Source organism: Puma concolor, chromosome D3, assembly GCF_028749965.1.
Source record: "Puma concolor isolate L17-30 chromosome D3, mPumCon1.1.hap2, whole genome shotgun sequence".
NCBI lineage: Eukaryota > Metazoa > Chordata > Mammalia > Carnivora > Felidae > Puma > Puma concolor.
In genome coordinates, this window is record NC_141678.1 from 8473611 (window position 1) to 8498331 (window position 24721).

Consider the following 24721-nt stretch of genomic DNA (forward strand, 5'->3'; position numbering starts at 1 on the left):
TAGTATGGTTTCTATTAAAAGTGGTTGAATGTTCATATACCTAGGTATGTCTTTCAAAGACCGTGGTAATTTTAGGAATTCTCTTTTGAAAGACCATGCTAATTTTTTTTTTTCCTCCTTGTTGACACGTTGCCTGGCGAATTTCTGCATTATAGAGTTACCGGCTGAAGAAGGTGAGTAATCTTAACATGTTCTTTTTTTTCTCCCCTTTGTGTTCTGATGTTAAGATGACATTTACAACAAATGTTTGTTTCTCACAGGAAAAACCTTGTTGGAACTTGTGATTGAGCAGTTTGAAGACTTATTAGTTAGAATTTTATTGCTGGCAGCTTGTATATCTTTTGTAAGTATAAAGAAACTTATTTTCTCTCAGAAAGTTGACTCTATTTCATAGATGAAAAAACAAGAAACAAATGTCTATTGGGTGACAATGTTATATTTAGAGATTTAAGCTGTGTCTCCATTTTTTTTCAACTTCACTATTTTAAAATTATAAACAAAACACTTGAAGCCATTTGTGTTGTAGAAAATCAATGAATGCCTGACATTGACAGTGCAGTTAGAAATTGTTGCCAAATGGCGCAGGGTCTTATAAATTTTTGTGGTTTATGAGATTTTAACATCAAAAAGTTCTTTATCGGGAAGTCTTTTTTCTGTTTGGGTTCTTCCACGGTGTAAGATCACACTAATATGATGTTGGGCCCTTTGTAGTCTGTAAATAGAACTTACAAAAGGAATATTCCAGTTGCTCTCCCTTCCTGGTAATGGCAAGGTGACAGTTGTTTCTGACAGTGACAAGAATGATGACGGCAGTGATGGCACTACTGTTGACCAAATTTGGTTACTGACCTTTAGGGTGGTATATTTATCTAAATTGGACCCCTGTCTTGAGTGACTCCTAGGTAGAAAGAACAAGGTTCAGTACAATTGGTTCTAGATCTTAAAAATAAAAACAAAACATATAGTGTTTTTTCTTGTTCTGTATGTGCTTACCGAATTGAGTCCTGTATGGTTGCTAAGAAACTAGTGAAATGCAAAGGACTACAGCAGAAACAGGGTGATGGGTTGGTGAGGATATTTCTAGGTTATATTAACATTTTTTTTCTGCTCAATATTAATTTTTTATTGCATTTTTTCTTGGGCAGTGGACTTCTTGGTAGTTTTCCTAAAAATGCTCATGAGTAGGACATAGAAGTTCCTAATCCTAACAGCAAGGGATGACTTTTGCTCTTTTTTTTTTTTCTCTTCCAAATTTTTATTTAAATTCTAGTTAGTTAACACATAATGTAATACTGGTTGCAGGAGTAGAATTTAGTGATTCATCACTTAACTATAACACCCAGTGCTCATCATAACAAGTGCTCTTCTTAATACCCATCACCCATTTAGCCCATCCCCCACCCACCTACCTCCCTCCATCCACCGTAGTTCTCTTATCATTACACTTTTGTTTTAAATTACAGTATATTAGTCTTATAAAATAGGATGGGAAGTGATGGGAAGTGAAATTCACCCAGTGTAATATGTTTTTTCAGGCTTCACAAAATTGACAGAGCTTCAAGGTTTCATTTTTGTATGTTTGTACATATGCAAGCCCCAGAAATCTCCTTTGTTCTTTATGACAGCCATATCGTAGAAGACTATTTTGAGAACTAAGTAAAAAGGAAGCAGTGGGCACTTCTTTAGGTGAGGGGGGAAATTTGGTAAGAGGTGAGTTTTTTGGAGTAATACTATTTACAAATTCTATCATGCTATTTGGCAAAGTGATATGTAGCTATTAATAATTCAGTCCTCAAGAATGTTTTCTATGGTTTTCATTGAATAAAATTAAGAGAGTGTCATAGCAAATCATTCAGCATTCTGAATTACTCTATACCTCTTAACATGTCTGTCTGTTCTTGATTAATTCAACACCACCCACCCCTCCACCCTCCCCCACCCTCTCTAAACGGCTGCTGCTTTACCGATTAAGATAAAGGAGTAGAGCTGTTTGATTAACCAGTTTCAGTACTTTGTCATGGCACAAAACAAATAATACATTTGGGGTAGTGTAATGTTTATGTTTAAGCTAGCTGCATAATTCTGAAGTAGCCTCAGCGTTGGTAATTAAAATACGGGGGTTCAATAACGTTATCAGGGACCCCTTAGAATAAGTCAGCTGGTATATACAGGGCAGAGAGGAAATAAATTTTTTTGAGTTATTCTGTGTGTGTAACTTAAGGCAGTGTTGTAACATCACTGGCATTATTTCTAATAAACAAGCTCTTGGATATTTAGGTTGTATAGGATCTCTTGAGTTGCCAGTTTTGAATGACTTTATATTAGCACTTTGATTTAGTAATGTATGTGATTTTTACTTTGAAGAAAGGATCTTCTAGTTTCTAAGCATTTTCAAATGGGTTTTAAAATATTTGCTTTAATTTTATCATAGGGCAGGGTGTTGGATTTTTATAGCTTTATAGAGCTATATTTTGGAATTGAAATTTGAATTACCTTCTTGGTAACTACTCGGAGTTAATGCTCAGGAAATGAACTGGGTGACATTTTTATTTTATGGGTTGATAAAGACACATAATAAATTTTAGGAAATACTGTTAGTTTGCTTTGACTTGGTTGATCAAGACATTTTGGATTTAAAACTTGCTTCGTTGATTTTCTTTATGTGGAATTGGCACTACTGCTACATTGTGCTTGACCTTTTCATTCCTCATTTCTTTATCTTTCAAAAGATCACTGAGTCTTTTTTTGTGGTAATCTGTTTATTCCTATGTAACAGGAGAATCATGGTAGAATATTCATGCTCTTTTGGAAGAGTGAATAGGCAGTTCTACAACATGTACACGATGTATGATATATCCTCAGGTTCTGCTGAAGTTAAAAAGAAATATTAGGCGTTAGTGATTTATTTCAGATGTCAGACTAAGTGTTAACTGTAGGAAGCTACATTCATGTTTTACACTCATGACCTGTATGGATAAAAGGTTTGTTTTTTTTTTTTAATGTTTATTTTTTGAGAGAGAGACAGAGCACGAGTGGGAGAGGGGCAGAGAGAAAGAATCTGAAGCAGGCTCCAGGCTCTGAGCTGTTAGCAGAGTCCAACGTGGGGCTTGAACTCGTGAACCACGAGATCGTGACCTGAGCTGAAGTCAGATGCTTAACTGACTGCACCATCCAGGTGCCTAGGGATAAAGGTTGATTAACTTGTAATGTTCACCAAATATAAGTAGTTTTTGTTTTCTTTATTTTATTTTATTTTTTTAAGTTCACTTGGATTGGAAGAAGCGAGCTATCTCTGTCCCATTGCGTATAAAGTAACATTAGAAATTCCTTAATTTGACATTTAGGACCTGCTGTCCTTTCAGTTTGTCTTTACGTCCTCTTTAGTCACAACTTTGCCCTTCATTTAACACATCATATGGTTGCTTACTGGAATACCCGTTCTTTTCTCTCTTTTACTGCTTCATTAGGTATTTATTGAACACCTGGGACACGGCACAGACGCTGGGGATATAGCATTGAACAAAATAGGCAAAGTCTTTGACCTGGAGCTGACATTCTAATGGAGGCAGATTATAAACAAGTAAAACATGTAGTCTGTTGGACAGTGATAGAGAACTAAAGCAGAGGGATAAGAATATGAGGAGGAAGGAGTGCAGTTTTTAAGTAGGGCGGTCAGAAAAGTCTTCCAAGAAGGTGACATTAGAGAAAAGACCTGAAGGAGATGAGCAGGAGGGCCATATTTGCCTCCTCTGTATCCATGAAGTCCTCTGATAACATGGTTTGTCAAAGTTTCTCTACCCTCCATCCCCCTGTCCCCACCACAGCTACTTCGATGGATTCTGAAATGCTACTAAAACTTTCTTAGAGCAAGGCACTTTTCAGCTTCTCACTTGTAATTGAATAGTTTGTTTTTCCTTCCTCCTGGGCCCTTTAAAAGGGATTCTTAATATTTTTTAGAGCCTAGGTTAGTGCTTTTGATAGAACAGATAGATATTTGAGTGAGTTTGTGTTGGTAGCATTTTCAAAATACAGAAAAACGTAGATCTGTTTTCTTAGAACAATATAGTCAAGAAGTGTTTTATATAATGTAGTGATTTTATTTTTTTCCCTGTATTTTAATTTCTTACTTAAAAAAAAAAAGATAAAATGGGTAGTTTACTGATGGGTTTAATTTATTTAGAGCTTTTCTTTAAAATGTTTTGAAAGGTGAATGTGTTTTTCTTTTTTTTCTTTTTTTTTTTCTTTTTAAATATTTGTTTTAGAGAGAGCAAGACTGAGCATGAGCAGGGGAGGGAGAGAGAGGGAGACACAGAATCCCAAGCAGGCTCCAGGCTCTGAGCTATCAGCACAGAACCCAATGCGGGGCTCGAACCTACAAACCCTGAGGTCATAACCTGAGCTGAAGTCGGACACTTAACCGACTGAGCTGCCCAGGCACCCATGTGTTTTTCTTTTTAAACATTATGTTCTCAAATCTAAAAACAGTATTTTTATTTTTATTTTAAACATTTATTTTGAGAGAGAAAATATGAACCAGGGTAAGAGCAGAGGGGGGGAGAGAGAGAGAATCTCAAGCAGGCTCCATGCTCAGCACAGAGCCTGACATGGGGCTCAATCCCATGACCCTGGGATAAGTTTTGTGTGTGGATCAGAAGAGAATATGGTCTAATTCATACTTTTTTTTTTTTAATGGCTGAAAGAATTTTCATTTTCTACCCTCAGAAAATTGTCATAACATTTGTTGGTGATACATTTTTTCATTCTTGTATAGCGTTTAACTTCCATTTTCTCTTTAAAACTTTTTTTTTATGTGAATTTTTTCATTTATTGAGTGTTTGAGTATCCAATGGCATCGCAAGTTTCTTAAGGATAAAGGAGGAATGCAGGCCAGTGCCCTTGGTCTTAAAAATGTGCTTATGCTCTCTCTCATTGTCTTTTTTTTTTTTTTTTTTGGATCTTGTTAAGAGCTCAGTACATTATCCCAACATGGAGCTAAGATAATGGAGTCACAGAACCATGACTGTCTCCCACTGGAATATACCTTTTTACTTTGGATTAAAATTTGCTTTTTTTTAAATTTTTTTTCTTTTAACGTTTATTTATTTTTGAGACAGAGAGAGACAGAGCATGAACAGGGGAGGGGCAGAGAGAGAGGGAGACACAGAATCTGAAACAGTCTCCAGTCTCTGAGTGGTCAGCCCAGAGCCCGATGCGGGGCTCGAACTCACAGACCGTGAGATCATGACCTGAGCCGAAGTCGGACGCTTAACCGACCAAGCCACCCAGGCGCCCCATAAATTTGCTTTTATTCATTAAACTCTGCTCTCCAGCGTCTTTTGGTTGTCACATCAGAAATTACTGTGATGTGCAGAGATCAGTCTTAACAGATAACTAGACAGCCTGTCCTGCTGTACTGAAGCAGTTTAAACTGTAGTTGAACATTCATTAGTAAGTGGTTACCTTGAATAGGATTGGCAAATTTGACACTTTGAACTTGCTGGATTATATAAGCCCCAGAAGATTGGTATTGGTACTGTATTAATAGTGCAAAGCAAAGGAAAGAAGAAACACCCTGCCTAACATTATGCAGTAGAATAGTGTTGATTAAGTTGGTTACTTCTTACCCTGAGTGTTGAAGTTCATATACTCCCCTTAGGGTCTTGTACCGCAAAAGTTGTATGAAATTTTGTTTCATTCATTCATGCCTCTCTACAGTAAATAGCATCATCTGTGTACCAGAGACTCTTCTAGGCCTCTGGGGATACAGAGGCGAACACAAGGCAATATAAATAGATAATTATTTGTGTTCACCTATTCTCAGTAAAGATTTTTAGGAACATTCTCCCTCATACAAACATTTGTATAACTTGGGATAAACCGTAATTATGAACTAACTGTGCTATAATGTCAATAAGGCATCTTTCACCAAAATGAAAGATGCCTGTGCCGCACACTCCTCCTCACTCCCTTCCACGTCTCATGGGATCTTTCATTTGTCAGCAGCATCATCCCACATACACTGGAAGTTTTCTTTACAATAGAACAAACCATGAAGGACCGCATAATATGATATGAACCTGAACAACTGGATTGGTTCCTACCAGTTAACGAAATATGGGTTGATCTTCACTTTGGACTGTAGCATTTAATTATTTGGCTTATTTGTGGTTTCAAAACAGACATTTTAAAAAGTATTCAGGAAGTTGATGGTTGTCTATTTTAAGTAGGTTCAGCACCAGCCTTCCACCCTGAGAATTTGCCTACTAGTTTCTCATCAAACAGTAGTTAATATACTTGTAGAACTTTCAAATAATTACGAATGCCTGGGTATCTTACACAGAAACATTTAAAGTCATATAGTGTTAAGAAAAGGCTACTACATTGTATAGATTAGGATTTTTACGTAAGTGATAAATACTATTTGTGCAGAAAAACCACACGTTTCTTGAAAAGTAGAGATTTGGTCTGATAGTCCTGTCTTTTGCTCCAACTCTTAGGGGTTATTGCTTTAAGTTTGTTCCTCAGGACTAGCTGCCAAGAGGGAAGTTCATACCCTTTTTAACAAGGTGTGAAGCTTATCTTACAGTTGCTAATGCCTCACTGACCTTTGGAAAGGTCCTAGTTACTCTTCAAGTTGAGCGATTTTTCTCCCCCAAGAGCTAATTAAGTTTCTTATTTCTGATATGTTCTCCTTGGCAAATGTTTGAAAGGCTAGTATCAAAGCAGCTGTGATCTTGCATCTATCAAAATTTATAACTTCCTAGAGAAGTTTTCATTTTGGCACTAGGCCTGACCTTAACACCAGGAATGCCCTGTTGAAAGCTTGTGGCAACATTTATATTCGTTCTGGTTTTCTGCCTGCCCTGGTTCTCTCACTAGCTGTCAGTGGTCATTGGTACCTATCAGAACCTGGTCCTCGTGTCTCCTGGGTTTTTTTTCCTGCTCAGGTTGATATTTCTTGTTCATCATTCCCCTATCTTGCAAAATCCATGTTGGGCCTGGCCTTATTCATCTCTCTGATTGTTTACTATGTTTCCTATATGTGTAAAAGCTCACTTTATAGTATTCCACTAAGTATAAACATAGATGGTTTCATTATTGCCATGAATCCTATCCCACGGTATTAAAAAGTATCAAAACCAGTACCTTGATTGTTTACTAAATAGATTTAGAGAAAAGGTTTTATTGTGAAACATGCAAGCATGTTAAGCAATGTTAAAGGCAAATCTTATCTCCTAGATTGAATATTAGATACATTTGACATCCTTTCTGGATTGGCAGTTTTTTACAGAAATGAGTTTTTAACCATTTAGATGGCTCTTTTACTGTGTTCTTTATCATTAAAGATTTGTTGTGTTGGGTTCTCCTACCACCTTAAGTTTGCTCAGTTATGAAGTTTATTGTGGCTCTCTTAACTCGTAGCTTTTATGTCCTGACAAGGTTATGGTTGTGTGAGCTAGAAATTAATTTTCTGCTCATTTTTCTTGGGGCAGTGTTCTGTGTCCATTTGTAAATAACATTTTTGGACTTCTGTCATCTCTAAAGTACTGTATTGCTATACTGTCATATGTAGGATAACCTTCAAAATATATTCCTGATCAGAACAACCTTGAGTATTAAGAGGCGACCTATAATAGAACCACTGAAAATAACTGGGACATTATCAGGTTTTGCACTCCAGAATTTTGAGTTCATGATCAAGGTTTTTGTTTTATTTTGTTTTTGTAGAGATGCGGGGAGGGACAGAGAGGCAGAGGCAGAATCTTAACTAGGCTCCACGCTAAACACAGAGCCAGTGGGGGCCCAGTCTCAAAACCATAATATCATGGCCTGAGCTGAAATCAAGAGTCAGATGCTTAACTGACTGAGCCACCCAGGCGCCCCTCACAATATTTTTACTATAAGTTTATGTCTGTGGGTATTATTTGATATTAGTTGATATTAATTTGATATGATTTGATATGAAGCAAGTCAGCAGAGTTGTGGATGATTGCCTTTTATTTTAACAAAACCAAGAACTTAAGTTTTACTTCTGAATATATACATATAAAATGAATGGGATTTAATTCCCAGAAATCATTTTATTTGGATTTTAAAACAGTTATTATGTGAAAAGTTAGCTTTTGAAGGGTATTAAGAAGTTGTATAGTTTAGATTCTCAAGAAGTACTGTGAGCAAGAGACGTAAGCCCGTTGTTTATGTCCTTACATTTTGCCACCATTTGTTTCTAGGGACTGTAAGAAAAGAGACTTGGAATATTGCAATTCCTTTAGTGCTCGCCACTTCTGGTGTAAAGTGGCACTAAGCCTAAAAACACATTACAGTTCTAACCCGTGCCATTTCTCTTCTAGGTTTTGGCTTGGTTTGAAGAAGGTGAAGAAACAATTACAGCCTTTGTAGAACCCTTTGTAATTTTACTTATATTAGTAGCCAATGCTATTGTGGGTGTATGGCAGGTAAGCAAAATTATGCAGTGCTAGATTTTAGTAATTTATGTAAGTGAGTTAAACTGTGTTAATCTGTTTTTTCCTTATGTGTTAACTAAAAAAATCTGGAGAGTCTACAGGTGTTTTTTCTTTTGTTTGTTTAATGGCAACATTTTAGGCCTCTCCTGCATGTATATAATTTGCTGTTAAAATTGCTCATCCTGGGGCGCCTGGGTGGCGCAGTCGGTTAAGCGTCCGACTTCAGCCAGGTCACGGTCTCGCGGTCCGTGAGTTCGAGCCCCGCGTCAGGCTCTGGGCGGACGGCTCAGAGTCTGGAGCCTGTTTCCGATTCTGTGTCTCCCTCTCTCTCTGCCCCTCCCCCGTTCATGCTCTGTCTCTCTCTGTCCCAAAAATAAATAAACGTTGAAAAAAAAAATTTAAAAAAAAAAATTGCTCATCCTTCATGGTAGCATGGAGTTAAAAATAATGGATGAGAGAAGCTACTTAAGACAAAACCAGAAAATTTGAGATCCACTATCTTTGTATTTCCTAGCTGCTTCCTTTGAAAAATTTCATAAACTCCATGTCAGTTTTATCTCCTTGGATTTTTGGTGGGGGTGGGTGGGTGTGTGTGGGTGTGTGTGTGTGTGTGTGTGTGTGTATTTAGCAATATAAATTGTTTTCTCTTCAGAGCATGCTCCTGGCTATTTTCCCTCAGTTGCCTAGGCCTTTCTGACTCACAGAATGGAAGCCAGTGTATAGAACCATAATATAATAGGATTCCTACCCACCCCACTTTTTGTAATTAACTGTTCTGTAGATACCTACTTTGAGGACTTCAGCTTACTAAGACTGTTGATGTGTTTTTTTTTGTTGTTGTTTGAATATATTTTGACAGACTGAGACTAATACTTCAAATTCATTTTAAGTATTGATATTTAAGCATGGATATAATCACCCGTTTCAGGACTAAAATAGAGTGCGTCTACAGTCTTAATTTAAGTGGAAACATTTTATAATCATACTTAGTTAGCCCTGTTAGAGTTTAAACTTCTGATCTTATAAATGAACATGAAGGTCTTTGTATAGTGGGATCAGATAGAAAAGATGACCTATTTGGAAGAAAATTTTAATGGTGCTGTTCCTTTTAATTTTGTCTAAAATTGTTTATATTTAAGTAGAAATGATCCCTTTGTGAACATGGGCTAGAGAAACAATACATGGCATTAGATTGTCCTTCTCAAGCTAATAATACGTATTTTCCTATTAAATAATCACTGCCGGTTACGAGGTAGATACTACATACATTCCCATGTCATTGTTACAGTGATCTTGCAAGGCAAATGATATTCCCATTTGACAGATGTGATGTTAAGGTCCACAGTGATTAAGTGACTTTTTAAGGGCCATACAGGTAGAATGTAGAGTATCTGGGATTTGAATCCAGCCTCAGTCTGATCCAAATTCCAAAGTAAAATTTTACACCAGTTTTCACAGGACTTTTATGTTTATCTTAGTTTTAAAAATAACATTTTTAGGTCTTAATCTCATTTACGTAGTATACAGAATGGTATGAGTAATACTGAAGGGTGCTTGCCTTCTCGAAGTAGGGAAAGTAGAAATCCAGTGCAAGGTAGTATTGGGAGGTGGGGGGGGGCACATACTGCTGGCCAGTGTCATCAAAGAAGGCTTCTTACAGAAGGTGACAAGTGATTGGGAGCTATAGAGAAACCAAGCTTTGTTCAGTTTTAGTATGTATGTTGCCAAAGTGAATGCCTGATACAACCTATTTGAATCTGAGATCATTTGTTTCCCTTTTCCACTCCTATGCTCTAAATATTCCTTTTGATTGTTTGAGTTGAAGGAAAGGCTTTTCAAGTAATTTTAACTGGCATCTTTGTCCTTGGGGTCTGAGATAACTTATCTTTAATGCTTCTAATTTAAATACCTTTGCTAATTTTTAGTAGAAGTAAAATACAGTGCTCTTGGGACATTTCTTAACCTTGAGCAGTCTAGTTAAACTGACATGACCTTGAAGGAGAGAGAAAAGGAATTAAAACTGCCACAGTGAATAAATGGGAAGGGGTAGTCCTGCAAAATAGTTTCACATTTGACTAATTGAGTAGCAACAGTGCTGAGAATTTACTCTTTCTACACTGTCAGTAGCATTTGAACTTAATTAGGGTTAAATGTTCTAGTAGTTCTGTTTTAAGGTGATGCAGGTGATATTCTTTAAGCAGATCTTATATGGGGTTGAAGTTATTTTTATCACGAGGTCCCCAAATTTAACATCTTTTATACTTTTTTAGGGATGCATACATTAAAAAAAGTGAGACCTGGGGCGCCTGGGTGGCTCAGTTGGTTAAGCATCCGACTTCGGCTCAGGTCACGATCTCGCGGTTCGCGAGTTCGAGCCCTGCGTCCGGCTCTGGGCTGATGGCTCAGAGCCTGGAGCTTGCTTCCGATTCTGTGTCTCCCTCTCTCTCTGCCCCTCCCCCGTTCATGCTGTGTCTCTGTCTCAAAAATAAATAAACGTTAAAAAAAAAAAAAAAAAGTGAGACCTATGCTATTAGCTTTCAGGTTTGTTTTTTTTTTTAATTTTTTTTTAATGTTTATTTATTTTTGAGACAAGAGACAGAGCACGAACGGGGGAGGGGCAGAGAGAGAGGGAGACACAGAATCGGAAGCAGGCTCCAGGCTCTGAGCCATCAGCCCAGAGCCTGACGCGGGGCTCGAACTCACGGACCGCGAGATGGTGACCTGAGCTGAAGTCGGACGCTTAACCGACTGAGCCACCCAGGCGCCCCTAGCTTTCAGTTTTGAGTCCTCTCCATTTCACTTTAAGCAGGTTTCAGGATTTTTCACAACAGACCATAATTCTTAGAGTAGGGTAAAAAATGAGATCACCTGGTATTGTGCATAAATTCTGTCCAAATAAAGGTTAAATTGAGCTTTATATCAGAAAGCAAAAAGTGAGAAATGAACCTTGTCCTTCGTGCACTGAGTAGCCCTCTTGGGCATGCACTGTGTCGATTTGCTCCTTCACTTCTGATTGCTTAGTCTCCAAAATGAGAGGAGACAAATGGCACATGTGCTTTTCTTTCTTCTTTTTTTTTCTCACCCCCTTACAGGAACCTTCCCGTAGCTTTTTTTTTTTTTTTAAGCATTACTCATTTTGATTTCTGTATCTTTCATCTCGAAATTTGGAAAGAAAAACTGTGTGGCTAATTTTTGATATGTTCATATGCAGTATTACAATAAATATGGTATGGGACTGGCAGTTCTCTTATGAGACTCCAGCCATTTATTGGTTTTCAGTACTGTAGAAAGATCTCCTAGAAATTGTGAGATGTAACTTGATTTTTTTTTTTACAGGTGATGACCTGTAGCATGTACTGTGTGCCAAAACACAGTCTAAATGGTTTGTTAATCCTCACAGTGCTTGAGGTAGTAGCGTCAGTGTCTAAGCTTTGTAGGCACCAAACCTTGTGCGTTGTGTAACTCACGCACAGTCACATAGCTGTTAAGCGAAAAAAGCCTGCAGTGACCCTAAGCAGTCTATCCTAGACCAGCACCTTTTACTGAGACAGGATCGGTTTCAGTGGTGTGGCTGTGTTTGGAGGTGAGGGCCATGTTACACAGTGGGCTTGGGGATGACAGATTCTGTAACGGCTTTCCCTGTTGTTTTATTCCCTTATCCTTCTTAGGGTGCTTGGCTTCTTCGTTTTCTAGCACAGAATCCTAAGAGCCTAGTGTTTATCATCTTATGATGTGTATTGTTAATAAATGTCATGAATGTGCATCTCTGGTGTCTTTTTTTTTTTTTTTTAAGTTGAGAAGTCTGAAATTTGATTCCTTGGAATAAAATACTAATTTGCAGTGGTGGGTATATGTTCATTGCTTTTATCTTTTTTATAGGAAAGAAATGCTGAGAATGCTATTGAAGCCCTTAAGGAATATGAGCCTGAAATGGGCAAAGTATATCGACAGGACAGAAAGAGTGTACAGCGGATTAAAGCTAAGGACATAGTTCCTGGTGATATTGTAGAAATTGCTGGTGAGTTGAGTTTTTCATTGTCTTATCTTAGATTGTATATCTGAATGCAGTTCCATTTCTCAAAGCTCATAATTAAGTGTTTTAAAAATATGCTCATGTATCAATTCTATCAACAGGTTTTGGTGATTTCCTGAGTTTTTCATTGTCTTATCTTAGATTGTATATCTGAATGCAGTTCCATTTCTCAAAGCTCATAATTAAGTATTTTAAAAATATGCTCATGTATCAATTCTATCAACAGGTTTTGGTGATTTCCAACCAAATCAAGTGTTCTCTATATTTTGAGGTTTTTGGCACCTCCTTTGTGTTGTATTCATAAGGTTTGTTGTAAACAGCGTTTTGAACTATTGTACTTACTTTTGGTCCATTGTAGAACACTAGCACTAGTGAAATAGTGAACTTAATCTCAATTTGACACTTAGTTGTCTGAGCAATTTAGAATACTAGTTAAGGGCTACATAGTTATTCCTGTTTTGATTCTTGACACAATGTTTAGTCATACTTGTAACTATCAGGCTAAGTAGATGGTTAAGAGTAAGTTCATGGCTGTAGGGGCGCCTGGGTGGCTCAGTTGGCTATACTTCCGACTTTGGCTCAGGTCATGACCTTACGGTTTGTGGGTTCCAGCCCCACATTGGGCTCTGGGCTGACAGCTCAGAGCCTGGGGCCTGCTTCCAATTCTGTGTCTCCCTCTCTCTCTACTCCTCCCCCACTCTTTCTCTCTCTCTCTCTCTCTCTCTCTCTCTCAAAAATAAATTAAAAAATTAAGAGTAATTTCATGGCTCTAAAAAATTCTGCTTTAGAATACTTTTACAAAACACAGAGCCTGAGGTCTTGGCCTGGGTTCTGTGGGTGGGCTTCAAAGAGTTTGTGAATCCAAAATGCAGGGCCAGAGCTCTCCACAGGTCTTAAAGGGGTTCGTATCCTCATTGATCAAGATTGGTGCCATGTTTTTAGGTGGCCCAGGATGCTTAGAACTAATAAGAATAGTCTAGGCTTTTTGCTGGAGACATTATATTGGATAATTCACATTATCCTGGTTTTTCACACCTTTCTTAGCTCAGAATATTTTTTACCAGTTGTCCCTTGAACAATGCAGGAGTTGGGGCACTCAAGAATCCATGTGTAACTTTTGACTTCCCCAAATTTACTAGTGGCCTGCTGTTGGCCTTATGCAGAACATAGTCAACACGTGTTTTGTGTATGTTTTATATACTGTATTCTTAAAGTAAGCTAGAGAAAAAATGTTAAAATCATAAGGAAGAGGAAATACATTTATAGGACTGTGTTGTAAATAAAATCCACATGGAGGTGGACCTATGCAATTCAAACCCATGATATTCAAGGGTCAGTGGTACTCAGTTTCTTTTTGTGAATTGTCTTGGTAATGCTTCACACTGGCTTGTGATGAAGTTGTTCTTTGTCATCATTGTGTTTTTCCTTTTAATGAACAGGATTCAAAGTGCTACATCTCTTGGCCTGTGTTCTGTATTTTTGGCCTCTGAAAGGAAATTGCCTTGTCATAGGTATTCTCTCATCCATAATTTTTCTTTCTTCCAGGGAGGGAGCAGTGTTGCCTATATGCCAACACGTTGGCTTAATTGTGTTAACAAAAGTACAGCTCAGAATGAAGTAGGCCATTGCATTTTTTTTTTTTTTTTTTTTTTTTTTTTTTTTTTTTTGAGAGAGAGTGCAAGCAAGGGAGGAGCAGAGAGACAGAGGGAGAGAGAATCTCAAAGCAGGATCTGTGCTGTCAGTGCAGAGCCCGATGTTGGACTGGAACTCAAGAACTTGAGATCATGACCTGAGCCAAAACCAAGAGTTGAACACTTAACCAAATGAGCCACCCAGGTGCCCCTGGATTGATTTTGATTGATTGATTGATTATTTATTTATTTATTTATTTCGAGTAATCTCTACACCCATTGTGGGGTTCAAACTTAGGATCCTGAGATCAAGAGTTCCATGCTTCACTGACTGAACCAGCCAGGTGCTGCCCCATTGGATTTTTTTTTTTTTTTTTTTTTTTTTTGACAGTCACAACGAAGTTTATTACAATGAGAGGCAAGGCCGACCTATCGGGACCAACACTCTTGATAAGAGTGCAGCCTCTTGAACAGCCGGGGTACAGAGTTGTTTTGTTTTGTTTTGTTTTCTTCAATATATGAAATTTATTGTCAAATTGGTTTCCATACAACACCCAGTGCTCATCCCAAAAGGTGTCTTCAATACCCATCACCCACCCTCCCCTCCCTCCCACCCCCCATCAACCCTCAGTTTGCCCATTGGATTTTTTAAACTTACTTAAAAAAAATAAGAATATTGCAACAATAGTACAAAGTTCCCACATAGCCTTTACCCAGTAAATGTGTTAATGTTTTATCATATGAGCATTATTCTCTTTCAGTCTGTATCTATACATTTACACCTTTTTGTCTGAATTATTTGAGAGTACATTGTAGGCATGATGCCTTTTTAATCCTCAGTACTTGAGTGTTTATAAAATTAGGAACATGTCCTCAGTATAAGTCCAGTACAATTATCAAAATCAGGACATTGATACAAAACTTTAATCTACAAACTTCATACCCATTTTACCATTTGTCACAGTGGATTTTATGGCAGAAATATGAATTAGGGAATTCTGCCTGTGATACAGAAAATAGGTCAGAATGGAGAAGGCTGGAGATAGGCTATTTTGATAGCGTAGGCCAGAGGTAATGAGACCCAAGACATAACGAGAGCTGTAGCATTAAGAATAATGGGGGATTTTGTTTATGAATAGTGGTTCTTAAGCAGAGATGCACATCAGAGTTGTCTGGGGGCACTGTCTTTAAAGTTTTTACGGGGTCCCAACCCAAAATAACAATCTCCCTTGAGCATGGAATTATAGTCATTGTAGTTTGACAAATGAGTCTCAGATTTTGATGGAAAGTGACAGGTTTTAATAACCATATGTGTGTATGGCACTGACTGGGCTTCGCATGTAGAATCGGAGCCACTGGCCAGATTTCTAGCTTAGGTGACTGGATGGTGTGGTGCTAGTACCTGGGGAAGAAAACATCAGAGGAAGATAGCTTGTCTTCCCAGAAATAGGAATGTAGTGGGTGCAGTTGCAGATAACATCGCCTAAATTTGTTTATGAGATTTCATTTGACTTTGTGTGTTTTCCATTTCTCCAGTTTAATCTGGTAATAAACTGTTCAGCCAGTCAAACAAAAAATATTTTATGAATTTTTGTGCTGGTTAGGCTATTTTAGTATATTGAATCTATATGAAAAGTTAGAAATTATGACCAAAGTGTTTATCCTGAGTTTGCATCAGTAGATGGCGGTAGTAAACAGCATCAGAGGAAGCTGTAACTTTGACCCTCAAGGCATCTTCCCCTTGGAAGAAATAAAAGCTAGCTTCTCTTTTGATTTGTCTTTTCCTCTCAGTCCAGTCCAGTCCAGTCCAGGCTTTCCCATTGCAGTGTGTCACTCTAACCATCTACTTAGCTGAGAGAAGCTTGGGAGTCATCTTGGTCCTTCCCTCTCATTCTTGAAGACCAGTTGATTCTGTTTCCAAAACACCCAAATTTGTGAAATTCTGTTTCTTCAGTCACCAACTCTCCCTGGGACTGTCCTTGTGTCCTAAATGGGCTCTGGGTTCTTTTTTCACTCACCTTCTTCCAGTCCTTTCTCCATGTAGCAGCCAGAGCAGTTTCCTAAAGGTCCTATTGTTGACTCATCTGCTAAAATTCTTCAGTGGCTTCCTGATTGCACTTGAAATATAAAGTGCTTTTTCACCTAAGAGACGTGGCATCATATGGCTTCTGCTTGCTTCTGTGATTTCATCTTATGCCACTCGCTGTGCTCTAGCCATTCAGGCCTCTGTTTTCAGTTTTCAGTACCACCAAACTTTCCTGGCCTTTTTTAGGAAGTTAAGCAGATTTTATGTAATTTATTAATTTGTCCAGTGCACAGATCTCACCACAGCAAAGTTTTGGTTATAGCTCTGATCTGTCTGACTCTTGTTGCCCAATGTGAACTTTCATTTCCTATTAAGTAGTGTTTTGTATGTTGTGTTTGATGGTTTAGGAACGATAAATATGATTGATTCAGTGTGTGTGACCTAAGCTCTCCAGTCTACTGAAGTGTCCTTTATTTGCTAATGTTGTGGTAAAATACATAATATAAGGTTTACCATTTTAACTGTTCTTAAGTGTGCAGTTCAGTGGTATTAAGCACATTCACATTGTTGTGCACCCATCACCAGATCTTTTCCAGATCTCTCTTCATCTTCCCAAACTGAGACTTTGTTCCCATTGAACACTTACTGCCCTTTACCCCCTTCTGCCTTTTGGCAACTGCTCCCCTTTCTTTCTATTTAGAATACAATTGGTTTAATATTAAAAGATGGATTTAATTCCTTCATCTTAGATGAATATATTTACTAGTAACTATTCTGAGCAGTACACACCCTTAAACCTATTCTGCCTTCACCTGTTTTCTGAATCCTTAGCGGGGAGTGCTGACAGTTCTAACAGTTTAACACTTTTTCCTTCCAGCTCTTCCCCCCCCACTATACACGAATTGTTAAAAAAGCATGTGCAGTGCTTGAACGTTGGCCTCTTGTATACTACTCATGTTGAATTTTGACCATTCTGGCGGATGCAGAACAGAGATGATTCCTAGTTTTAGATAGATGCAAACATTTTATTAAATACTATTATCATCCCACTAGGCAGTGAGCACCTTAAGGGCAGAACGGTCACACATTGTATTCTACTTGCTGAACGTGTGAATAATAAAATGAAACTTGAAATCAGAAGTATGTGGTTGGTTCACCTAATATAAACATGGTTATTGTGCATCTTCTGTACAGAACAGATAATTGGAAGTCTATATGCATACATTGAGTAATGGCTAAACTTAGCTTGTGTGCCAATACTGTGAATGGTTCCAAGTGTTTGGTTCTTAACCATCAGCCACTCGGTAGATGTGTACAGATGAAGGGGGTAAAGGGCAGTAATTGTTCAATGGGCACAAAGTCTCAGTTTGGGAAGATGAAAAGAGATCTGGAAAAGATCTGGTGATGGGTGCACAACAGTGTGAATGTGCTTAATGCCACTGAACTGTACACTTAAGAACAGTTTAACACTTTACAGTTGAGGAAACGGAGTCTCTGGTTTATTGCTCTGTCTTCTGTAGTTCATGTGCTAGAGAATATACAGTGTATTTAGTGTACACACAGCAGGTATATCAGTCCTATCTTGATGGGTTGGAGGTCCGGGTCACCTTTTTTTTTTTTCTTTTTTTTTTTCTTTTTTTAATTAATTAATTTTTTTAAGAGAGTGAAGGGAGGAGCCAAAATCAAGGTGCTCAATTGACTGAGCCACCCAGGTACCCACAATGTTTTTTAAACAGCTTTATTGAGATGTAATTCGCATGCAGTAACATTCACTTTTTTGAAGTGTACAGTTAAGTGGTTTTTAGTATATTCAGAGTTGTGCAGTCATCATCACTATCTAATTTCAGAACATTTTCATCCCCTAAAAAAGAAACTTCATACCCATTAGCAGTTGCTTCACCTGCCCCTTGCCCCCAGGCCCTGGCAACCACAGTTCTGTTCTGGATATTGCATACAAATGGGACCATACAATATATGGCCTTTTGAAACTGCCTTCTTCACTTAGTGTGTTTTTTCTTTTCAGAATTCATCCAGGGGCACCTAGGTAGCTCAGACATTGGAGTGTCCAACTCTTGGTTTTGGCTCAGGTCATGATCTCACGGTTTGTGAGTTTGAAACCCTGCATTGAGCTCTGCACTGAGAGCGTGGAGCCTGCTTGGGATTCTGTGTCTGCCTCTCTCAAGATCAGCTTCAAAATAAAACTTTGGGTTTTGATAAGAATTATGCTGATTGTATAGATTGGTTTGGGGAATATGGCCATCAACATTAAATCTTCCAATGCAGGAAAGTGCTACTTGGTGATCATAGGGTGTCTTTCCGTTTATTTAAGCATTCTGTTGTTCACTGTGTACAAGTCTTCTAAGTATTTTATGCTTTTTTTGTGTTTGGAAGGTATGTATAATTGGAATTGTCACAATTTCATTTTCAGATTTTTCTTTAATAATGTAAAATTGATTTTTGCGTATTGCTCTAATACTTTGCGATGTTGCGGAAATCCTAGTAGTTTTTCAGGAGCTCCTTAAGATTTTCTGTATATAAAAGATCGTGTCGGGGCGCCTGGGTGGCGCAGTCGGTTAAGCGTCCGACTTCAGCCAGGTCACGATCTCGCGGTCCGGGAGTTCGAGCCCCGCGTCAGGCTCTGGGCTGATGGCTCAGAGCCTGGAGCCTGTTTCCGATTCTGTGTCTCCCTCTCTCTCTGCCCCTCCCCCGTTCATGCTCTGTCTCTCTCTGTCCCAAAAAATAAATAAACGTTGAAAAAAAAAATTTAAAAAAAAAAAAAAAAAGATCGTGTCATCTGCAAACAAATACATTTGCATCTTTCCAGTATGGGTGCCTTTTATTTCTCTTTCTTGTGTAATTGCCCTAGCTAGAATTTCCAGTAGAATATTGAATAGAAGTGACAAGAGCAAACATCTTTGTCTTGTTCCTGATCATAGGGGGGAAACCGTCTTCTGTCATGAAGTCTGGTGTTAGTTGTGGCTTTTGTAGATTATTTTAATCATGTTGAAGCCCAATCACAATTTAATTTTTAGGTTGTCAGTATATTTTTGTTTGGTGACTTTTCATGGTGGTTGTATATCCGTGTCCAAATTAGAAATTGCAGTTTTGGGGCGCCTGGGTGGCTCAGTCGGTTAAGCATCCGACTTCAGCTCAGGTCATGATCTCAGAGTCTGTGAGTTCAAGCCCCACATAGGGCTCTGTGCTGACAGCTCTGAGCCTGGGGCCTGCTTCGGATTCTGTGTCTCCCTCTCTCTCTGCCCCTCCCCTGCTCATGCTCTGTGTTTCTCCCTCTCTGTCAAAAATGAATAAACATTAAAAAAAAAAAAAAAAAGAAATTGCAGTTTTGCTGAATTACTAGAAGCAGTGGGTCATTGAATTGGGTAGGCTGTAATTCTTAGACATTTACGGTCAGTTGTGTGGAACGTTTAGGAAAAACTTCCTGTGACTGCTTTACCTGAGCCAGATAAATAAGTGTTTATTTTTAAAAAATATACATGTTGAGGCTTTTTAACTTCTACTTTTATTAGGTTAGTAGTCTAATTGACTGTGTCATTTGTCATTTAGCCCAATAATTTGGTTCTGTGAAACTATAGAGATGAACAATTTGAATTCTAAGTGTACATCGAGATTATCTCTTGCCAGGCGGCCTTGGCAGTGCCAGTGTACTCTCTACATAGCCTGAAGGGATAAATGGCATGAATTGTGGTTTTATACTTGGTAACTTTTATGCTTTAAATTAGGAAATTAAGTTTGAGGAATTCTTTGATGAATTGAAAAACCCTGGAAAATACTGTGAAATATCTTGTAGATGACAGCAGATGTGGAGTTGCTATTTGAATACTTGTAGAAAGAGACCTTTTTGTAGTCAGTTTTTGGATATAAGGATCATCTAAACTTAGATGATAAAGTTTTTTCTGCTAGCTTTTGGGAGACTATAGAGTGGTTTTGCTGAACTTTCTGAAGATTAGGCTGGACCAAGAGGCATTTTGAGGGAGAGATGTAGGAATTGAGGAAATTAAATATATGTTGCTATACCAGCTAATAATCTTTCCCAGCAGACATTGTGTAAGCATGCATAGCATATGCGATGCCTAAGAGGTATCTAGAATACAGGAGCCAAATAAAATTGCTTCAGCAAGTAAAAAAAATGGAGATAGTTACCCACATTTTCATCTTCTGAAGCCATGGTGTTTTTTAAGCTCTCTATATTATCTGCTTATCAAAGTGATTCAAGCTATGATAGTCATAAAATTTTTAACTTTAGAATTTTGGGGGTCCCAGTGTATGCCTGGGGAGTAGGTTATTTATTGACTCTCCAGGCTATTGTTTTCAGGATTGTTTAAAAACAAACCTTATGTATCTTGGTAACCCGGAGTTGGCGAACAGTACAAAGACATAAATACCCTTAGATGATTTCTGTCCTGTAGTATACTCTGGAGCAAATCCTACTTTAAGATTATGTAAATGATAGAAATGACACATTCTTAACATGAAATTACATTTGCTTTAGCTTCTAAGGAAATCGATTTTCTATTTTTTAAAATGAAAAGTCAACGTTCAGTAGTGCCAGCAATTTCAGGATTTAGTCAGTAAAAAAACTAATTCTTTAACTTGGTAACTAAATATTTGTAGGAAGAAAAGTTTCACTTTTGATAGTCATCTTGCACAGCCATGGAAATTAGTAACCCCTGTGAAGTAGTGTTGTTTCTAAGCAGTTGAGGGAAAGAAAAGACAAAATTGTAAAATTCAAAGATGACTGATTCACTGAAGGACCCAAATTATTATTCTAATTCTGCATGAAGCCAGACATATTAACCTCTACAGAATTGGGTAATTGGAGTAGACTTTTTAAAGGAGCTTTCTGGCTCTAAAAGATGTCTGATTCTGATAATGTGGCCTTAACATTTGTTAACTTGGGCTGTGAATCCAGGTGTACTTTGGCTTTTAGAAAAAAAAAGATTGGAGTAGTCTGACTGAACATTCAGCAAACACTTAATCCATAACTGCCAAGCTCCCTAACACAAATACCCAAGTGACCAATTCTGTGCTGTAGAACAGAGGAGTTGGCAAACTCTGTGTGTGCGTGTATGTGTGTGTGTGTGTGTGTGTGTGTGTGTGTGTGTGTGTGTACAGAGCCATTTTATTTCATTTTAATTTAATTTTTTTAATTCTTATTTGTATTTTTTAACGTTGATTCATTTTGGAGAGACAGTGACAGAGTGCAAGCAGGGGAAGAACAGAGAGAGAGAGAGGGAGACCCAGAATCCGAAGTAGGCTCCAGGTGCTGTCAGCACAGAGCCCGATGCAGGGCCTGAACCCACGAACCATGAGAGCATGACCTCAGCCTAAGTTGGATGCTTAACCAACTGAGCCACCCAGGTGCCTTTTAATATTTGAGACTGTGAGCCCCAAACAGTCTTTGTAGAAAAATCTTTTTTTTTCCTTTAAGGCTTTAAAAATGTAAAAATCATTCTCGTCTTCAGGGCTCTTTTAAGAACAAAAACAGGCCTTCAGATTTGGCCAGCTGCTTAGAGCAGTGTTTCACTAACTTTATGTGCATGGGGATTTTGTTAAAGTGCAGATTTTGATTCTGTAGGTCTGGAGTGGGGCCTGGTTATTCAGCATTTCTACCAAGCTCTTAGGTGGACCACATTTTGAGAAGCATAGCACAGTAGTTCTTAATCATTTCTAGATCACAGTCCCTTTGAGAATTGATGAAATCTCCCCAGAGGCCCATTCAAAATTTTGCATGCAATTCAGGGGGTTCATTTGCCCTTCTCTGCAGAAATCCACTTCAGGATCTAGTTATGTGGTTTTTTAAAGTACGTACTCCATATGATCCAGCAATTCCATTTCTGGGTATATCTGAAGGAAAGGGAATCACTATCCCAAGGAAATAACTGTACCCCCATGTTATTTGCAGCACTGTTTACAATAGGCAAGACATGGAAACAGCCTAAATGTTAATGAATGAACGGGTAAGGAAAATGTGTTAATATGCAGTGGAATATTAGTCCGTCATAAAAAAAAAAAAAAAAAAAAAGGAGGGAAATCCTGCCATTTGCAACATGTATGGACCTTGAGGTGTTGTGCTAAGTGAAATAAGTCAGAGAAAGACATACGGTGTGATCTCATTTATATGTAGAATTAAAAAAATTATAATAATTTGGGGCGCCTGGGTGGCGCAGTCGGTTAAGCGTCCGACTTCAGCCAGGTCACGATCTCGCGGTCCGTGAGTTCGAGCCCCGCATCAGGCTCTGGGCTGATGGCTCGGAGCCTGGAGGCTGTTTCCAATTCTGTGTCTCCCTCTCTCTCTGCCCCTCCCCCGTTCATGCTCTGTCTCTCTCTGTCCCCAAAATAAATAAACGTTGAAAAAAAAAAAAATTAAAAAAAAAAAAAAATTATAATAATCTGAAATTCCTAGAAACAGATCAGATTGGTGTTTGCCAGGGGCAGGAGTGAAGGAATTGGGTGAAGGTGGCCGGAAGGTACAAAACTCGAGTTATAAGACAAATGTTCAGGGGATGTACTATCCAGCATGATGACTATAGTTAACCATACTATATTGTATGTTTGAAAGTTGCTAAAAGTAGCTTTTACCACAAGGGAAGAAATTGTAACTATGTGAGCTGATGGATGCTACCTAATTGTAGTAATCATTTTGCAATTTATACGTAAATCATTATGTTGTACACCTCAAGCTTATATAGGATGATATGTTGATCTTGATAAAAATGGGGGGGCAGTGAAGTACAGTTAAGTGGTGTAACTAAAATATTGTCTTGTTAAGCAGTTTACATAGTATTGCTGAGCATTGTTAAAAAGTTTTCACCTGTTTCTAAAATGATAACATGAGGTGCCTGACTGGCTCAGTTGATAGAATATGCGACTCTTGATCTTGAGGTCATGAGTGTCAGTCCATGTTGGGAGAAGAGATTACTTACCAAAAAAAAAAAAAAACCAAAAAAACAAAAAAAAACCAAATGCTCTAAAATGATAAACATGGATCAGAGAAGGAGAAGCAAAAATGTATGACCAAATAAGGTGGTGAGCAGGTTTGCTGTGTAGCCTTTTCCCCCATATGGAATTGTTTTGCAGTGAGGGTAGGAAAACCAGGCTAGCTAGAGGTATTGGTCTCAGCCTCTGCAACCAGATAATGTAGAAATCATGATCTTAGTTGTTCCTGTAAGTCATAGTTCAGTTTTACAATCAGAAATGGTCTTAACCTTAAATAATTGTACATAAGCAGAAGAGCAAATAATCTAACAGAAATCAGTTCAGATATATTAGAAGCAGAGTTTTGAGACCTAGGGCCCTTCATTCATTAGTCAGGGTAGCTAAGACTAGGAACCATGAGAAATAAGGAACTCATGTCTCTCTGACCATCAGATCACAATGGACTAGTTGATTTTGAAGCTTTACCTGAATCTCCTGGGGCTGGCATTTCCTGATTTCCTGTAATTACCTCCTCTCCATTCCCCATGACTCAGTGGTAGTCACAGTACCAGTAAGTGCCAGCTCCATCCGTGTCACTGTGATTAAGATTTTGGAAAACTTAGAAGAAACCACATAGTATAGGGAACATGTTTCCTAAGTGTGAAACAGAACTGCCAAGATCACCAGATTTGACTATGTAAAAATGTAGAATGATGTTGATTTTTTTTGTTAAAAACTTTGATCTTGAAGATAAAAGAATTTTGGAAAATAAGGTGCTGATTGTTACTAATGCTCAGAAAAATACAAGATTGAAAGTATTAGGAAATGGCAGGAATTAAATTTGGTGGAGTATATGTTTGTGAGAAAATTCTGCTTCTAGGAGTCTATCTTCCAGAAGTAATCTCCGTACACAAAGATGTTCGGCATAGAACATTGTAATGGGAAAAATTATAAATGCCTAGATGGCCATGAAAATAGTGACTGATTTAGTGTGTGGTGTGGATATAAACACTGTGACCTTAGCTTTCTGTGCCTCCTTTTCTTCATCTGTAAACTGGGAAAGAAGAGAATCACACCTTTTAGAATCATGAAGATTGTTCTTAACCCATAAAGCCCTTATAGTAGTGCTTGGTATAGAATAACCAAGCATTCTCCAAATTTTAGTGTATGTTATTAACTATGCAGCCATTAAAAAAGCATAAGACCGTTAAGCGTATATAAAGGGAAGAGGTTTATGATTTCTATTTTTTTAGATATATTTTTTTAATGTTTATTTTTGAGAGAGACAGTGACAGAATGTGAGTGGGTTGGGGCAGAGAGAGAGGGAGACATAGAATCCTAAGCAGGCTCCAGGCTCTGAGCTGTCAGCACAGAGCCCGATGCGGGGCTTGAACTCATGAGCTGCGAGATCATGACCTGACCTGAAGTTGGATGCTCAACCAACTGAGCCACCCAGGCATCCCTATGATTTCTATTTTAATAAAGTTTTAATAAGTGTTATCCATAGAGAAATACCTAGCAGATAAAGACGTCTAACAGCTGGTGTCTATTTTGATGAGAGGAGTAAGGAATGGGTTTTCACCTTTTATTTATTTATTTTTTTTATTTTTTCAACGTTTATTTATTTTTT

At 38.1% G+C, this 24721-nt stretch overlaps 1 protein-coding gene across 2 annotated transcripts in view; it reads left to right on the plus strand.

Moving 5' to 3' along the window:
• The window catches only part of ATP2A2 (ATPase sarcoplasmic/endoplasmic reticulum Ca2+ transporting 2), a 59666-nt gene that overhangs the window by 1258 nt on the left and 33687 nt on the right, over nt 1-24721 (plus strand). For both annotated transcript variants that reach the window (XM_086681652.1, XM_025933310.2), the window contains exons 2-5: nt 156-173; nt 261-343; nt 8352-8456; nt 12345-12483. In XM_086681652.1, the coding sequence (XP_086537778.1) occupies nt 156-173; nt 261-343; nt 8352-8456; nt 12345-12483 (345 nt within the window). The remainder of the gene's footprint in view (nt 1-155; nt 174-260; nt 344-8351; nt 8457-12344; nt 12484-24721) is intronic.